Here is a 14,709-nt window from a genome sequence, read left to right as displayed (position 1 = left end):
TGTATGGCTACACAGTGCCCACAGAGCCCACTCCTCATCATAGACCAGCAAACAGCTCTCCCAAAAAGCAGTTCCCCACAACTATTTCCAGTATACAAGGATATGTAAGGTCTTGTTTCTCTACTGACTTGAAATGTGAGTAGTTGTGAAAGGGAACAACACATATTTCAACTGCTTCTGCTTTTATGCAAGGAAGTGGAAGACCTGTGTGTTTAATTTGACCTCCTGAGCCATTCTGCTGTACTATTTCATTATAGTGCTTCTGACACACATCTGTACGTGAAATGGGCGGAATGTGGTAATTTAGAGCCACCAGGTGTGAATTACAGACAGTGCTGGTGTCACTGACGTCCACAGCAAATCTTACTTGGCTGCAGGTGTGAAAAGTAACCATGTGAGTGTTCGCAGTGAAGAAACCTCCTGAAAGTCTTAATCTTCTATACATTACACATTTTTTCCACCCAACCCCTGGTTATTTCCTCAAGCCATTGTCTTTCATTCTAAACTCTACTTCCCAGTCCTTTTAAGTCAATAACTTGACTTCATCTTACTGTTTTCTTCACAAATTTTAAGACCACACACTGAGCTCTGCTAACACACTGTATTATGCTACTAGTAGACAAATTTTAACATCACATCACATACATGTTGCAGTTGCTGTTGTAACATGCCTTTTAAAAAATACCTTTATTGGACGAAATTGTCTCTTTCCCAAGAAAAAATCTGGTTCTTCAATATAATTTATTACGCCTTTTAAAATTCTGTCTGTTCAATAAAATCTTTGCTATATTATAAATACCTGTAACGAAAATATAATTTAAAATTCTGAGAGAAAACTTTTTTTTTACTTTCACATTTTTCACAAAACTCACAGAGGCACCAAGGAAAGACTAACAATAAAATTAATTTACTCCTGTACAAGCTGATCTGGGTTGGAAACATTCAACAGAGATTTTAAACTTGTCTTCTGGTGAAACTCTGGCTACAGCATAGGAACTGATCTTAAAACAAAGGAGCGTCTTTCGTTTCCCACCCTTTTAACCTGAAAATGTCTTTCAGGACTGATGGACTGTTGCTAGTACTTTCCTCACTGTAACATACCTGAATGAGGATTGGCTAAATTAGTTGTTATCTGAGAGAACCAGCCTTTGAGCTCCATGGCACAGGACTAAAAGTGGTCCTTACCTCACCACATCATTATATTCTGAAAATTAAACATTAGTGAAAATAAGTGCTCTCCCTCTGTAATAGCAGCAATTAGAAATTTTCTTGTTTTGCTTGTTCATTATTTGTGCATTGCCAGAAAGCTTTTGCGTAAAGGGCAGCAAAAGAAACCTTTCTGATTTGGACCACTGAAGGGATTTACCTTTAAATTACAGAATTTATTCTGGAGTTTGAAAAATCTCCATCCAAACTGAATTATGAGCAAAATGTTAAATTCCTGTCTTGGAGACACATAATTTTAGGGAATAGACAGTGAAGAAAAATAAAATAATTGTAGGGAGTCTGTAGAACACACTTAAACAGTAGATGAGAGAGGAAGAAAAGTAAAAAGCAGTCAGCACTTTTTTGGATTTTCTTTAGCATTGCAATGAGATAACTATCCCCTGGAAATCTTCATTTCCTTGTTCTAGATCCCCATCAATTTCTGAGCATCCAACATGGCTTTCTTTTTTTTTCAGTTATGAAAAGAAAAATAATATGTCACTCTTGACTCTGTCTTTAAAGAAGCATCTATGGAAAACTGCTTGTCTGGTAAAGTTAGGGAGTTAGTCACCCTAATTGCTTTCTGACAACCACCTGCCTTATCCTCTTCCACTTTCTCCTTCTTTCTGTTCCTCTCCCTCCCACTCCACATTCCATGCACACCCTTCACAGGGTATTTTTTTTTAGTCTCACACCTCTCCCTGTCCATTTTGCCTTGACTTCCTAGATTTTTGGGAAGTGTTACAATCTACTACAGATACCCTTTCTGATCCACCCTGGTCACAGTTCAAGGAAAGGACAAAGCGATCCCAGCTTTGCTGTTCTGAATACTGCAAGGTGTAGCCATGTCAGAAGGCAGTTATGTTACTTCAGAAACCTAACTGATGACCCACAGGTAGAAGGTTGGTCCCCAAAACTCATATAATTGACACAAATATATCAGTACTCCATCAGGTAATTCATAACAGGTGTAAAGAAAGCCAAGTGCTATCTATATAGGAGACTCTGTCCTCATTAACTACACGCTGCCTAGAAATTCTAGGCTCATGATTCAGGCACTTCACTTAGGTATTTAAAAGTTAGGTGGAGAAAATGACATCCCATGGTCTGGGATGCCTCATTTGGGACTCTTTTATGTTAGTGTATGTCTGTCTGTCTGTAGTCTAAATTGTGAATAACTTCATCAGCCTTCACTGATGCCCCAGTCCAACTCCAGCCTCCCAGATGTTCCTTTACAGGAGAACAGAAGGGCAAGGGAGCATTGTTGTTTGGAGGAGGAACAAAGCACCTATGACAGAAGCAGTACTGTCTGCAAGTATTAAATAGGAATAAATGACAAATATAACAGAGACTGCAATATTCACGACAAATCCACAGGTAAGAATATATCCCCATAGCTTTGGCAGTTTGGTTCAAAACTGCTTGGTAATTCAGGTTTTGAATCCTACTGCATGCTTAAGTGAAGAGGGTGGAAGAATAAGTAATGTGAAAACTGTTTAAAATAGAGCACTAGGGTTTTCAGGGGAATAATATTGCATTTCATGCCTGAGGGGGCAATTCTACTCTGATGGTAATGAAAAAAGGTTTTGAAAAAAGATATTACTAAAAAGTGTCAGCTTCCTGCCTTATCCACTCACACCTGTTTTTTCCCTTCCTTGATATTGGTACTAAATATGAAGCAATCAAAGCAGCAATCACAAGTAGAGCATACACAGACTTTGGAAAAAAAAACTACAGGTGGGGAAAATGAATATTTCCAACTCAGTGCCACACCCTACAGTTTAGTTTCCTTCATTTATGATATCAACCAAGGCTTGCAGCAGTCTATCATCTCTATGCTTGTAAGGTTTGGCATTGTAGAAAAGATCAACGTAGTCACTGTACAGACTTTCTTCTGAGCCTCTCAACTGGGAAGGCTTGTTCAATTTTTTGAGGGCTTGATAGAAGTGTTCATATGGAATATTTAACTTCTCACTTGCAGTCTTCTTTGGCAGTTGCTTCTGATTCATCTGTCTGCTAAAAGCACTTTGCAGTAAATGTAGCATAGCCTGTGATGGGATTTTATCTTCTGCTTTGTCACTGCTGCTGCTGGTATCTTCTGTGATTTTGGGTTTTTCACTCAGGTTCTCCAGTGTGGTATGATCCTAGAACACAGATTAGCATAAAAAAAGGTTAGGTGTTGATGGAAAATTGACCAGATTTAGGTTTGCTCTGGTTAGGGATCTCATTTACATGTGAGCAGAAGTTATTTTTTCATTCAGTAATCACATGGCATCTAGAAAACAACCAGACCATTATCGACTAAAACAAACTATTGAAAGAATTGTATTGTATAAAGTATCAAGTCCCTCCACAAGATAGGTAGTTACAAATTCATATTCCTCATTGGCAGGATACAACATGTAATTTTATACCAAAATTTGTCCCAGTCTTTTGAGATATATCTGGTTGTACCATGGGACACAACTCCTCAGCAGTCTAAATTAAAGAAATATACATGGAATGCTGAGAGCAGCTCTGACTGTGCCACATATCCTTGTGAAAAGGATTGAACCAGTGCTTCCATACAACCTTCTCTGTAGATGATCTCACTTGAGAAAAAGACAGTGAAGTACAGCTAATGCGTGGCCATGATACCTTGGAAACTTTGGAAGACCAATCTCAAATTCAGATGCACAGAGCAGCTGGTAAGAAGCATGATCTTTTTCAATAAGAGTATGTGCCTGTATAGCTTCCTAGTTTACCCTAAGATTGTCTTTCTAACTGAACACTCATTTTATCCTCATTTGTTCTCTACCGTGTCCACCCATCTTCTCCTATAGTACTTTCTGGATCCGCTTTGAGCAAGTTTGAGCTGGCTTCCCACCGAGTCGCCAAACACTCAGTGAAAGCCTTTCCCCCGCTTCCCCTTTAGGCAAAGGAAAAAAACTATAGAAACTGAGAGAAATTGAAATCAACTGAATTATACCAAAAATATATATTTACATATTTTTACAATTATATTTATTATTTGAATATATATATATTGTACACAAAATAGGGAGCTCCCAAGGGGGAAAAAGGGAAAAGGGAGGGAGAAACAGGGATAAAAACTAAAAACAAATATCCTCCAAATATACCTATTAATAGAGAGCTACCGGATAAGTACAAAAAAACTGCATTAAATACTTCCCTGATCGGGACAGCAGAGCTGTGCAAGGCAGCAGCCAACTCCCCCACGCCTCCCAGAGAGACCGGAGATAACGGCAGGTCTGAGCAGCAGGCCCTGGCCTATACAAGCAAAGCCCGTCTGCAGAGAGACCTGTCGCCTTCAGCCACCAGAAGAGAGAAGAGCGAAGACCTCTTATCTGTACCTTTTGTATGTTGTGTTACGGAAAGGGATGATATGGAATACTTCCTTAGATCTCTGCCCCCTTTGCTAAGGAAGGCCTAAAAAATCCAAGAAACTAACCCACTACAACTTTTTCTTTCTTGCAGTTTATTTTCTTGCCCATGGGTGCCAGATCTGCTGACACTTATGTCAGGTATTTAAAGACCATAATCATGTCTCCCTCAATCTTCTCTTTCATAACCTGTCTGAGGAAGAGAGTTTAACCAACTTTATCCTAATTACCTAATGGGGAGACAATTTGATGTGATGGGACTAATAAAGAATTCGGAAGCTCTTGACAGAATTAAGCACTGTGAAAATGTACAATACTGCCATTCTGTGCATCCTGAAACCCATTGTCACTCTGCCTCTATGTTTACAGCACTCTGCCTAAAGGGTAAAGAGGGGATGATCAAGAAGCAGGCACCAACAGATCCACTGAGCCAAACCACGCGAATAAGTAAGTCCCTGACTTTTGACTTTTGTTACAAACTTCCTTCCAAACTCCCTGGAAACAGGCAAAGCTGCTCTTGGATGCAACACTTGTTCTCAGTAGAATTACATAAATTTAGTATGTCTGTCAAAGACATCTTCCTCTCTCCTTTTACCACTCAACTGCACTAGCTACAGATTTCCCTGCTTGAGTAGCAAAATCCTGTTACCATCCTAAACCCCTTATATTTTGATATATGAAAACAGAGATTAATAAAAATATCAGGTTTTAACATTGACAAAATTAAGATACACAACGCAAAAGTGGTCAAGGTTTAGATGAAATGAATAGAGAATGAATACGTCTTACTAGGAAAAAATAACATTTTCTTATAAATTGAAAAATGCGTAAGGAAAAAAATTAATGTAATACTACCTCTACAAAGTCTGTCATCTTCTCCACTCCTCTTCTGTCATTTTGCACAGTATTGTAGGATGTATATAAACGTGGCTGCTTCATGTGTTCAGGCTGGGTAGCAGTGCCATGCAAAATCAGTTTCCAATTTACAATCCTTCCTTCATTTTGTATTCGTCTGGACTAAAAAACAAGCATGGCATTAGAATAGGTTCTCAGGACATAAGAAGATGAAACAAGGCACTTGATTTTAAAGTAGACAGAAATTACTAAAGCAAACTCTAAGGCTTTCAATATCTAAATTTAGACAATGATTCATAGGCACAAAAACAAGGATATATTAGAGACTATATATCAGAAAGTGGGATTTAATACAATGGCTTAACCACTCCACATATTCAAATTTTGATGTAACATAATTATTAATTAATCATGTAAGCATCAGTGGAATTTTGACGTAACACACAATGCTAAAAATTACTTAACTGGTATCCTGCATTATTAAAATTTGCTCACTAAGACATTCCTTGGCAATTTCCTTATTAAAGTTACCACTGGAAATGGTAATGTGAAATAACATTCTCCAGTGGTGTGCAACAGCAATCTGAAATACAGTGTGTGGAAGTGAGCAACAAATGCTTATACACAAATTTTGGTAGCAGTACTTCAAAAGTAGAAAGTGGAAGGGACAAGTACACAGAACACTGAAACTTTATTTGACCAAAGCTTCTTTCAGAATTTTTGCTCGTTCATTTTGTGACTGAAGATGGCTGCTGAAGCTCTTATTTTCTAGAAGAAGTCTAGACTAAAGTTTACCTACACAACTTACATGACAGTTAATGCTACTCATAACTACAACTTATGAATAACTCTGCATGGGAATCTGTGATGTCAGTAAGGTCATTAACATGAAAGCTTTTTCAGGAATCACAAAATCCTAAAAGTTGAGCAAAGAGTATACTGTGCATTGAGGACAAAAATCTTAGTTTATTATAAGTTTCAGGAAGCTCTCACTTGAAAAGAAAAATGAAAAATATTTACAAATAAAATGCTCTTCTTAACATTTTTCCCCAAAAAATGCATTCAAAGAATAGATATCTGTAACCATGGGGTTATCTATAACCCTGCAGCATTAACACTACACTATTGATAATATTACTTCTACTGCCTTGTCCATCTGCTCAGCAATTGGCAATAGCCTCCTGTTTACAATTTGAGGCCAAGAAGGGCTGCAGGCTCAGAGTTTACCAGGAAGCATTCAGTTTCTGCTAAGATCCAACCTCTAATGACAAGCTTATGGACAGACATCCTCAGTGAGATGAATGTGTTTGATTACTCTCTCTTTGAAGGAAATGATTTTTCAGTTGCCTACCAAGCAGCTTTATTCTGGTGTCTTGCTGCTGTAATCCATATCCCCAGGTGGTTTTAATAAACTGATTTATTTCATATCTGTAGACTTCTTGGCTTTAACCCTTAAACATTGTTCAACAGTATTTACTCTCAGAAAGAAATCAGGGAAAGGTATGCATCAGAATAGCTCACTGAGATCATCAGAAATTGAATAATTCAAAAGGTTTTGAGTTAATGAAAACTGTGCTCGTGGATCAAGAGAAGACTAAATCCATGCCGTGTTCTTTTCTGCAGAAAAAAATTTGCAGTTAACTACATGTTAATTTGATTGTGTATTTCACTCCATGAATCACAGAAAACTATATTAAGTGATTTCTTCCAGTGACGTATGTCTGAGAAAAACAGACATGAAATTGTTTTTGACAGGTACATGTCAATGTCAATTGCATTTGAGTAAAGAACAAGAAAATGTTACTCTATTTTTTTACTTTAATCCTTACAGATATTTTAAAGAAACTCTCATTAAGATCAGTTAATGAGAAGGCTCATAATTCAACATGCTTTGCAGCGGTTAGTGATGATTTTATTTGTTTTAGCTTCCAAACATAGCTAATTAACACACAGACACACTTACCATATCAGTAATTCTTAAAACCCAGGTTCCTGTTGGGTTTTCTCCCCATGTATGAACAGACATGAAGTCCCAGTTCTTGAAGCCATTGGGAGATTTATCTCTCTCTCTCTCAGCCAGTAAGACAGTGCTGGTCCCTGTGTGAGTGCAAGATCAACAGTAAAGTTGTTCATACATGTCTGCTTTTACTTTTCAGATTGTTCAACTTGCACTCTACCTAGTGCATAGGTAACCTGGAAAATGCACTATTTAACAGTGGTTCCCTTAATTATTTTCACTGCAGTATTTAAGAGCATGCAAACTACTAGGTCACACTAAAAAGGCACATCTTGAACAGTGTTCTATCTCTAACACAAAAAAAGCAGTGAATACACATAAAGAAACCTAAGAAGCAGAAGTCAGACACAATTGGTGTTTTCCACTGATGAACAGTTCAATAAACTTTTGAAATGGAAGTTTTGAAGGCAAACCAGCTCCTGTAGTATTGTGAAACCATAGCCTTATCCCGATTCCCTCACTGTTGTTTTTTTTTTTTGGTGACTGGATGTAAATTGTTACAGCCTGAAATGTTCCTCCAACAGGGTGAAATAGTTATTACTACAATAATGCTGCAGTTCACAAAGTATTTCTGCAGAAAAAAAGAGATTATGCTACATGGTAGGAAATTTGTTGGGCTTAGTTTGCTTCTAAGGAGAAAGCAAGGGAGCTTTATTTACATAATAAGGAGCAGAGAAGCCCCAAGGAGCCTTGTCATAATTTATAAATATATTTAAACATAACACCATAAATACAGAAAAGGAGTGACATAAATTTGCTAGTAATGTTTTGCAGGAAAGTGGAAAACCAGCAAGAAACAAGGGAAAAACAGCTTAGCCATGAAAGCAAAATGATGCTAAAGTGGAGGCAGCAGTATTTGATTATTGCTACCTAGAAACAGAAAAATTAGATCAGTCTGATGTTTAAATTCGTATCTGAAATCTTGTCTTTTTTTTCCTAATAATACCGGTTAATCTAACAGACCTTACTGTCTACAAAGTTCTTTATACTAATTCTTTTTTTTTTTTCTCCTTATGGTGTTATTTCAGGGTATTGTCAGGACAGCTTGCCATAGTCTAGCTCATTTAGCATATTTGTACTAAGGTGCCTAACAGAGGCACTGTGTTTTTAAATACACAAATGTGGAGATGCAGTTACATGAAATCTAAGGAGTTATATTTTCTCAGTTTTCCATTAGTCTACTAAATCACAGGAAGTCTGATAAGCATTACTGAACCATAATTTGTTGTCTGCCAGGAACCCTCAGTTTTCACAGGTCCTGTTGCCAGAATGAAAACGTACCATGCCTTTATTTTCTAAAGTAGGATTTTCAAATGGGTGAAGGCTGAAGAGGGGTTTCTGTGGTTCCCAGAATGCTTTATCATTACACTCTCCTCACTGGATTTATCCAGTGATATATATAGCTCTTTTTAAAACCACTGAAGAACATAGAGGTGGTTTTTTAATTGAATAAATGGTACACATTAGAGCAACACAAACAAGGTGTGTCTTTGCCTCCTGTACCTGATGGAGATACCAGTGTGACATGAAGATCACCTCTACGGGAATATTCGATCGTTGCCTCAAGCTGCACATGCTCCAGAGATAAAATGGAGTTTTCTTGGCCCTCGCAGGCTTTTGTGGGAATTTCAATGATGACTTCTTCATTTGCTCTTAATAATCTGGCAAAAGTTACAGCAGTTCTTTGATTATTCAGAGGAACCTTTGATTCTGGATCGTGATGTGAGGTGTAAATGACAGATTTAAAATTTCAGAACGTTGAGGAAGAAAGACGTAAAGACAAATTCTACATTTGATATTCTTTCGAATGCTTCTGTGAAAACCATGGGAAGTTTTGGAAGCACAGACAGTATTGAAGTGGATTGCAAAAAAAATCAGTCTTTGCAGGCAGCTACATCGCACAGCTGTATCAGACTTAAACTTTATTGCCTTATTCAAATTTCCAGAAGAGCTGTTATCATGAAGCTAAAATATGACAGCAGCAACCTGTCCTGGTCCTTTTCAATCAATGCCACCTCAAGGAAAAAAAAAGCTAACATCTTCTGTTCATGCTCTGCACAGACAGCTTCTCTGCACAATTCCCATTACTTCCAAAGAGAACGGATATCTAAACCTCCACATAAATGACTGAACTCAGAATCATGGGATTTTTGTTTATAATGTAACACACAGGACTGCCATAAAAATACATAAGCAGCAAGTATTACATACATCAGTACTGTGTCAACATCCTGTGGAAAAGAGAGACCTCATAAAAGCAAATTGATAAAAAAATAACATAAATAATAAGACTACCAAGCAGTGACTCTCCAAAACACTGCAATATGTTTCTGCAGACAGACTTTTGGTGCATTGACATGGTATAATTTCAGCCTTTGAAATAGATAATTTTTTCTAGACAACAAATACATAAATGAGCAAGTGGAGACAAAACCAGCCCATATATCCTTATTGATTAACCAACTCAGTGACTAATTATAATTTATTTGCATGTTCAGCTCAGCTTAGGCTCACTATGCTGTGAACACATGTGAATGCGGCTGGTATGACTTTTCAGTGAGACTTTGAGACACTTGTTTTTCATAAGAGAAAGGCTACATATATGACTGAAGCTGAATCTGTCACCTTGATTTCAACATATCCCATGCCTGTCAAAGGAGAAGAATTGCTAAGACCCATTACAGATATTTTTTTTCTAAATCCCTAGGAGACTTCACTATCTTTTTGTCTATCTTCTGATAGTGTCTAAACATTCACGCTTTAGCTGACTGGGTTCTGCCTTAAAGAATCCTTCACTCTAGTAATTTCCATCAGTCTTACACTAAAAAAACAAGAAGCAAATGCTCCTTGCCTACCCTCTGAGGAATACAGTAAGGCAAAACTAAGTGAACCAAAAGAAATCTCTTAGCCTGGTTGAGGGCAATCTATGAAGAATATGATCCTTCAGCCTTTACTAAGATAGACAAAAGCTTGGTAACTGCTAATGCAAATTCTTACCTTGGTTCAAAGCTCTGGTCTCTGACAATACACTCTCTCTTTTCTGGTACACCTTTCCATCTTTTGGGATCAGCTAAATCTACCAATGCGTTGGCATTGAGTAGTCCAAACCCAAACCGACTGTTGACCATCAGTCCTGCTCCATTCTTTTTCCATCCTGGGTTTCCAGACAGTGGATCATATTCCGAGGTCCACACTACCAAGTGTTGCATATCCCTCCACGTTAGGTCTGGGCTGTTGAGAAAGTGATCCTGGTTAGTTGGTTTAGGGCACTTTTCTCTCAATTATTAGTCTGCCATAGAACATGGTTTGAAGGTATATGGCATCCCATTATTTTCAAATACACAGCATGTCACACACTTATCCTCACAATACTTCTCCAGGTAGACAAGAAAAACAGGTGTCTAGCAAGATTATAGTCAAATCCTTCAAAACCATCCTGGCATTTAAAGTTAGCTACCAATACTAGTATTCCCCACCGGTCTTTATAGAACCCGGACTTTGAAATTTCACTGGGTATTTGATTCTGTGATTAACTCCACCCTTTAAAACATCTGAGTGTCTTGGCTTATGTCACCAAAGGGGTTTGCAATAGAAAATGGAACCGAATCTGCACCATCCAAGTACTAAGCCTGTGAATTTCTACCTAAAGTATTTTCTGTGGAAAAGCCACTGTCCTATCCCTTCTTACCTTCCCCATATTCTACATTCCACCTGCCCTACAGGATCCAAACCTGGCTGTTCCCTGCCTGCTCTGACAAACAAGCTTGGGCACCTTCCATTTTATGCCTCATCATTGGCAGAAAATCTTCTGCAAATTGACTGAAGACCTAATTTAAAATCTTGCAACCTATTGTCTTCAAATTATGTTCTCCTGATCCGTGTGCAGCCTCATTTTAAGTGCATTTGACCCAAAATCAGTAAACACTGTTGCCAATACACAAAATGGACTAATATTCCTCAGTCATTCAATTCCTCAGGCTTCAATTCCATTGATTCTGCTTTTCTAGGAAGGTGTTGAGGCAAGTAGCTGCTTGTTTTTGTCATCAGGCTGAGCAAGTCTGATAAAAAGTGGAGCTATAGCATGAGGTGGTGCCACTTCAAACAGACAATATTACAGGGAAGATGGTGGGGTGGCTGAGGGACAGGAGTTTCAAAAGGTAGTGGTGTGTCATCTTACTTTGCTTCCAGTGCTAGAGCAAAAATCCCTGCAGCCAGAGGTGCAGATGCAGAGGTCCCAGTGTGAGTTTCTGTACATTCATTGTGAAGATCAACACTTGTCTGATAGAAAAACAAAACAAAACAAAACAAAAAAATCCCAGATTGTGTGAATAAACAATTGCAAGTACAGTCATATCCACACTCACAAAGATAACTATGTATCCTTTACTTGGTGTGTATTAATACACACCTCACCAGAAGAAAAAGTGATGGATGTTTAAATCTGTTCATATTTCAATCCACTCCTTTTACTTCAACTATAATTTTTGTATCAAAACGCTTTGTGTTGGAACAAAATACTCCCACACTGAATATCTTATTTTATTGTAAGATTTCACAATAAGTGTTTCAGGCTTACTGGTGAATCATAAAAACAGATCATTGTGTTGGGCCTAGAACATTTAAAATTACTGCTTGCTAGAAAATTACTCATAGGGTTAGTACTGCTGTTCTGCTCCCTCTTCAGCATAAGAACTATAATTTGCAATGAAATATGTGCTTTATTTGGAAATTAAATACCAAATTCATCATCCTATGTATCTACATCTCAACTATAAAGAGAAGCCACTTAAGAAAGACTAATCTCCTGGCTAACTTAGAATGACATTATTTTATCACAGCAATTTTCTTCAGCACAAGAAAGGCACACAGACTGATATGTTTGCTTGCCAAATACCTTTTAGAGGTTTGGAAGTAATTATTGCTGCTGTTGTTCTCACACAAGGTGTATCAGAGACCCCTACATCACAGGTTCTTTTTCCTTTTACTCTAAATCTCTTTTCATTTGCCCTTTCTGAAAAATGGTACCATATCAAACCATGCAGAGACCTCTCTCATACACAAACAGCATTCAGAAATAGCAGACAAATTCAGCATGTTGACTTAACTGCATTGACACAACAATTTTCTCTAACCATTGCTTTACAGTAGAAGATGTTTCAGGGATACATCACACTTTGGATTACAAATCCCTCAAAGTTTCAAGGCAAAAGCACTAAGCATGTCACACATTACACAAAGCAGGCACTTGAAACCAAGCATTTAAGAGGTTTCATTTGTTATTTGCATATGCAATACATTTCTGTTTGTTCTGAAACTGGTAAAAACAACCTACAATTCTTTGGTCAGTATAATCCCCACTGCTGTATGCTGTGGCCAGAGTTGAAGAGCACTTCTCTGCATACCAGGGAGAAAGCCCTTGCTGAGAAGCACTGCTAATGGAGATTGTGTAGATACTATCAGTGTAACCATCACAGTCACAGTTGTCACCCTGGCGACCTCCATTCCCTGAAGCCCACACGAAAATGGAGCCTTTCCCATTTCGGCCCTAGGGAAAACAGAAATGACTGGTTATCAAAGAGATTTCAGACCCTGAGTGGTTATCCCAAAAAACCTAATACACCAAACATTCTCAGATAGAAAAGGACAAATTTCCATAAGCACTGTAGAAGACAGAGATAGAAGAAATCAGCTGTTTGACACATCCTACTTATCACCCTGCAGCACATCTCTTAGTTCGACTGGCCAAGGTTAGTGTTCCAGGTGTAGCAACTTTCCTTAGAAGAGGTTTTTAGGTGAAAAAGAGCCTGTGTTCAGCAGGTAAATCTTCCCTCATGCTGCTGTTTTGATCCTGACCATTTCTAGGAAAAATGCCTATTCATTTTTAAGACATACCAAGTTCATCAGAGGTTACTTCATTTGCCTTTCCTGTAATCACAGAGGTATGGGTTAGCAGCACAAATGATGTCGACACTGAAACCATCCCCTCCCTCAGAGATCTGTGATTCAGCATCACCAGTCTTCAGACACAACCACACTCATTCCCTGCTCTGGTGTCCACAGTGCAATGACAGAGCAGCAGCCAACACCTGATGCTGGCAGCTGACAGCATGTAAACCGCCACAGCTATTACCCTAAGCACAAATCACCCTATCCAATCTTAAACTGTGCTAGGCCTCCAGAGGAAAAAAATCTGTTTCATGTGATGAGCAAAAGTTCGTATGTTGTTCATTATTAATATATGTTCATTATTACTATATGTACATTCACTAGAAAAAATAGTTGAAATACAGATTTTTGTCATCCAACTCAGGTGAGATTTTAAGCTATTCATGCAAGTGCTAGGAAATTCGCAGCACTTACAACATTAAAAGCATGATACTTTTAAAGATATTGTCTTGGGATGGACAAGCTGTGTCAACTACTGAAAATGATATAGTATCTTTGAGAATAAAGGCTGCACTTTGGAAAAGCACTGGTGTATCTAAACACCTGGTCTGACTTCACTTAGAGTGATACTACCACCTGTTAGATGCTTAAGGCTAAGTCTGTGCTCAGGTGCTTTACCAGCACAGGAATGAAGGATCCAGGGACTAGAGTTGTTGCCAGTCCCTACATGACTAACTTTAAGCAGAATGGAGACAAGCCAGAGCCTTGCAAAAGGAAGTCTGACAAACAAATGAGTAAGTTTGCTCTCCATGAGAAATGATACATTCTTCACCAAAGAACCTGCTTCTCCACAGTAAGACCACTGGACAATTGTTGCCAATTATCACCTAATTATCACCTCTCTCTTCTCTTGCTGCCTACTTATAGGCATAGATCTTTGTTTGTTACCAGGCCACTCTCCTTGGTTTCCATTCTTCCCTCAGAGTATCTTTGTCAGCTGTCAGACTCTTCATTCTTCTCTCCTTCTCCCCTTCTGTTTGCTAATGTTAACTGCCCTTTATCCAAAATTCTCTCTTTGCCTCTGTCCTTCAAGCTTTCCTCCATTTTTCTCTTCTCCCACCTCTGATTTAGTCTTCCTTTCTATATTAGTACCTTTAGGTATCTTTTCACCTCACTGGCAAGAGCAAGAGTAGTTTATTAATAAATACCTGGCAGCTCTCAGTTTGCACCCTACTTATCATCCAACCAGATCTAAAGAGTGTAACATAAAAAAAAAAAAAAAAAAAAGTGTAAAAACATTGCTTCCAGTACTCTTCGTCATATATTTTTACTATATTCATTTTAACTGGATCATGATACAAA

At 38.1% G+C, this 14,709-nt stretch overlaps 1 protein-coding gene across 1 annotated transcript in view; it reads right to left on the bottom strand.

The window, feature by feature from the left end:
• Positions 1-587: 587 nt before the first annotated feature.
• Positions 588-14,709, bottom strand: part of PCSK1 (proprotein convertase subtilisin/kexin type 1) — a 28,813-nt gene continuing 14,691 nt past the window's right edge. Inside the window, exons 8-14 of the mRNA XM_027663853.1 lie at positions 12,794-13,006; positions 11,639-11,739; positions 10,459-10,692; positions 8,965-9,122; positions 7,408-7,541; positions 5,445-5,606; positions 588-3,350 (exon numbers count right to left, since the gene is read on the bottom strand). Coding sequence (XP_027519654.1) covers positions 2,988-3,350; positions 5,445-5,606; positions 7,408-7,541; positions 8,965-9,122; positions 10,459-10,692; positions 11,639-11,739; positions 12,794-13,006 — 1,365 coding nt within the window. The 3' untranslated portion in view covers positions 588-2,987. The remainder of the gene's footprint in view (positions 3,351-5,444; positions 5,607-7,407; positions 7,542-8,964; positions 9,123-10,458; positions 10,693-11,638; positions 11,740-12,793; positions 13,007-14,709) is intronic.

Source organism: Corapipo altera, unplaced genomic scaffold (assembly GCF_003945725.1).
Source record: "Corapipo altera isolate COAL_440 unplaced genomic scaffold, ASM394572v1 61153, whole genome shotgun sequence".
Taxonomy (NCBI): domain Eukaryota; kingdom Metazoa; phylum Chordata; class Aves; order Passeriformes; family Pipridae; genus Corapipo; species Corapipo altera.
The sequence above is the reverse complement of the archived record's forward strand: the minus strand, read 5'-3'. Positions and strand labels throughout refer to the sequence as shown.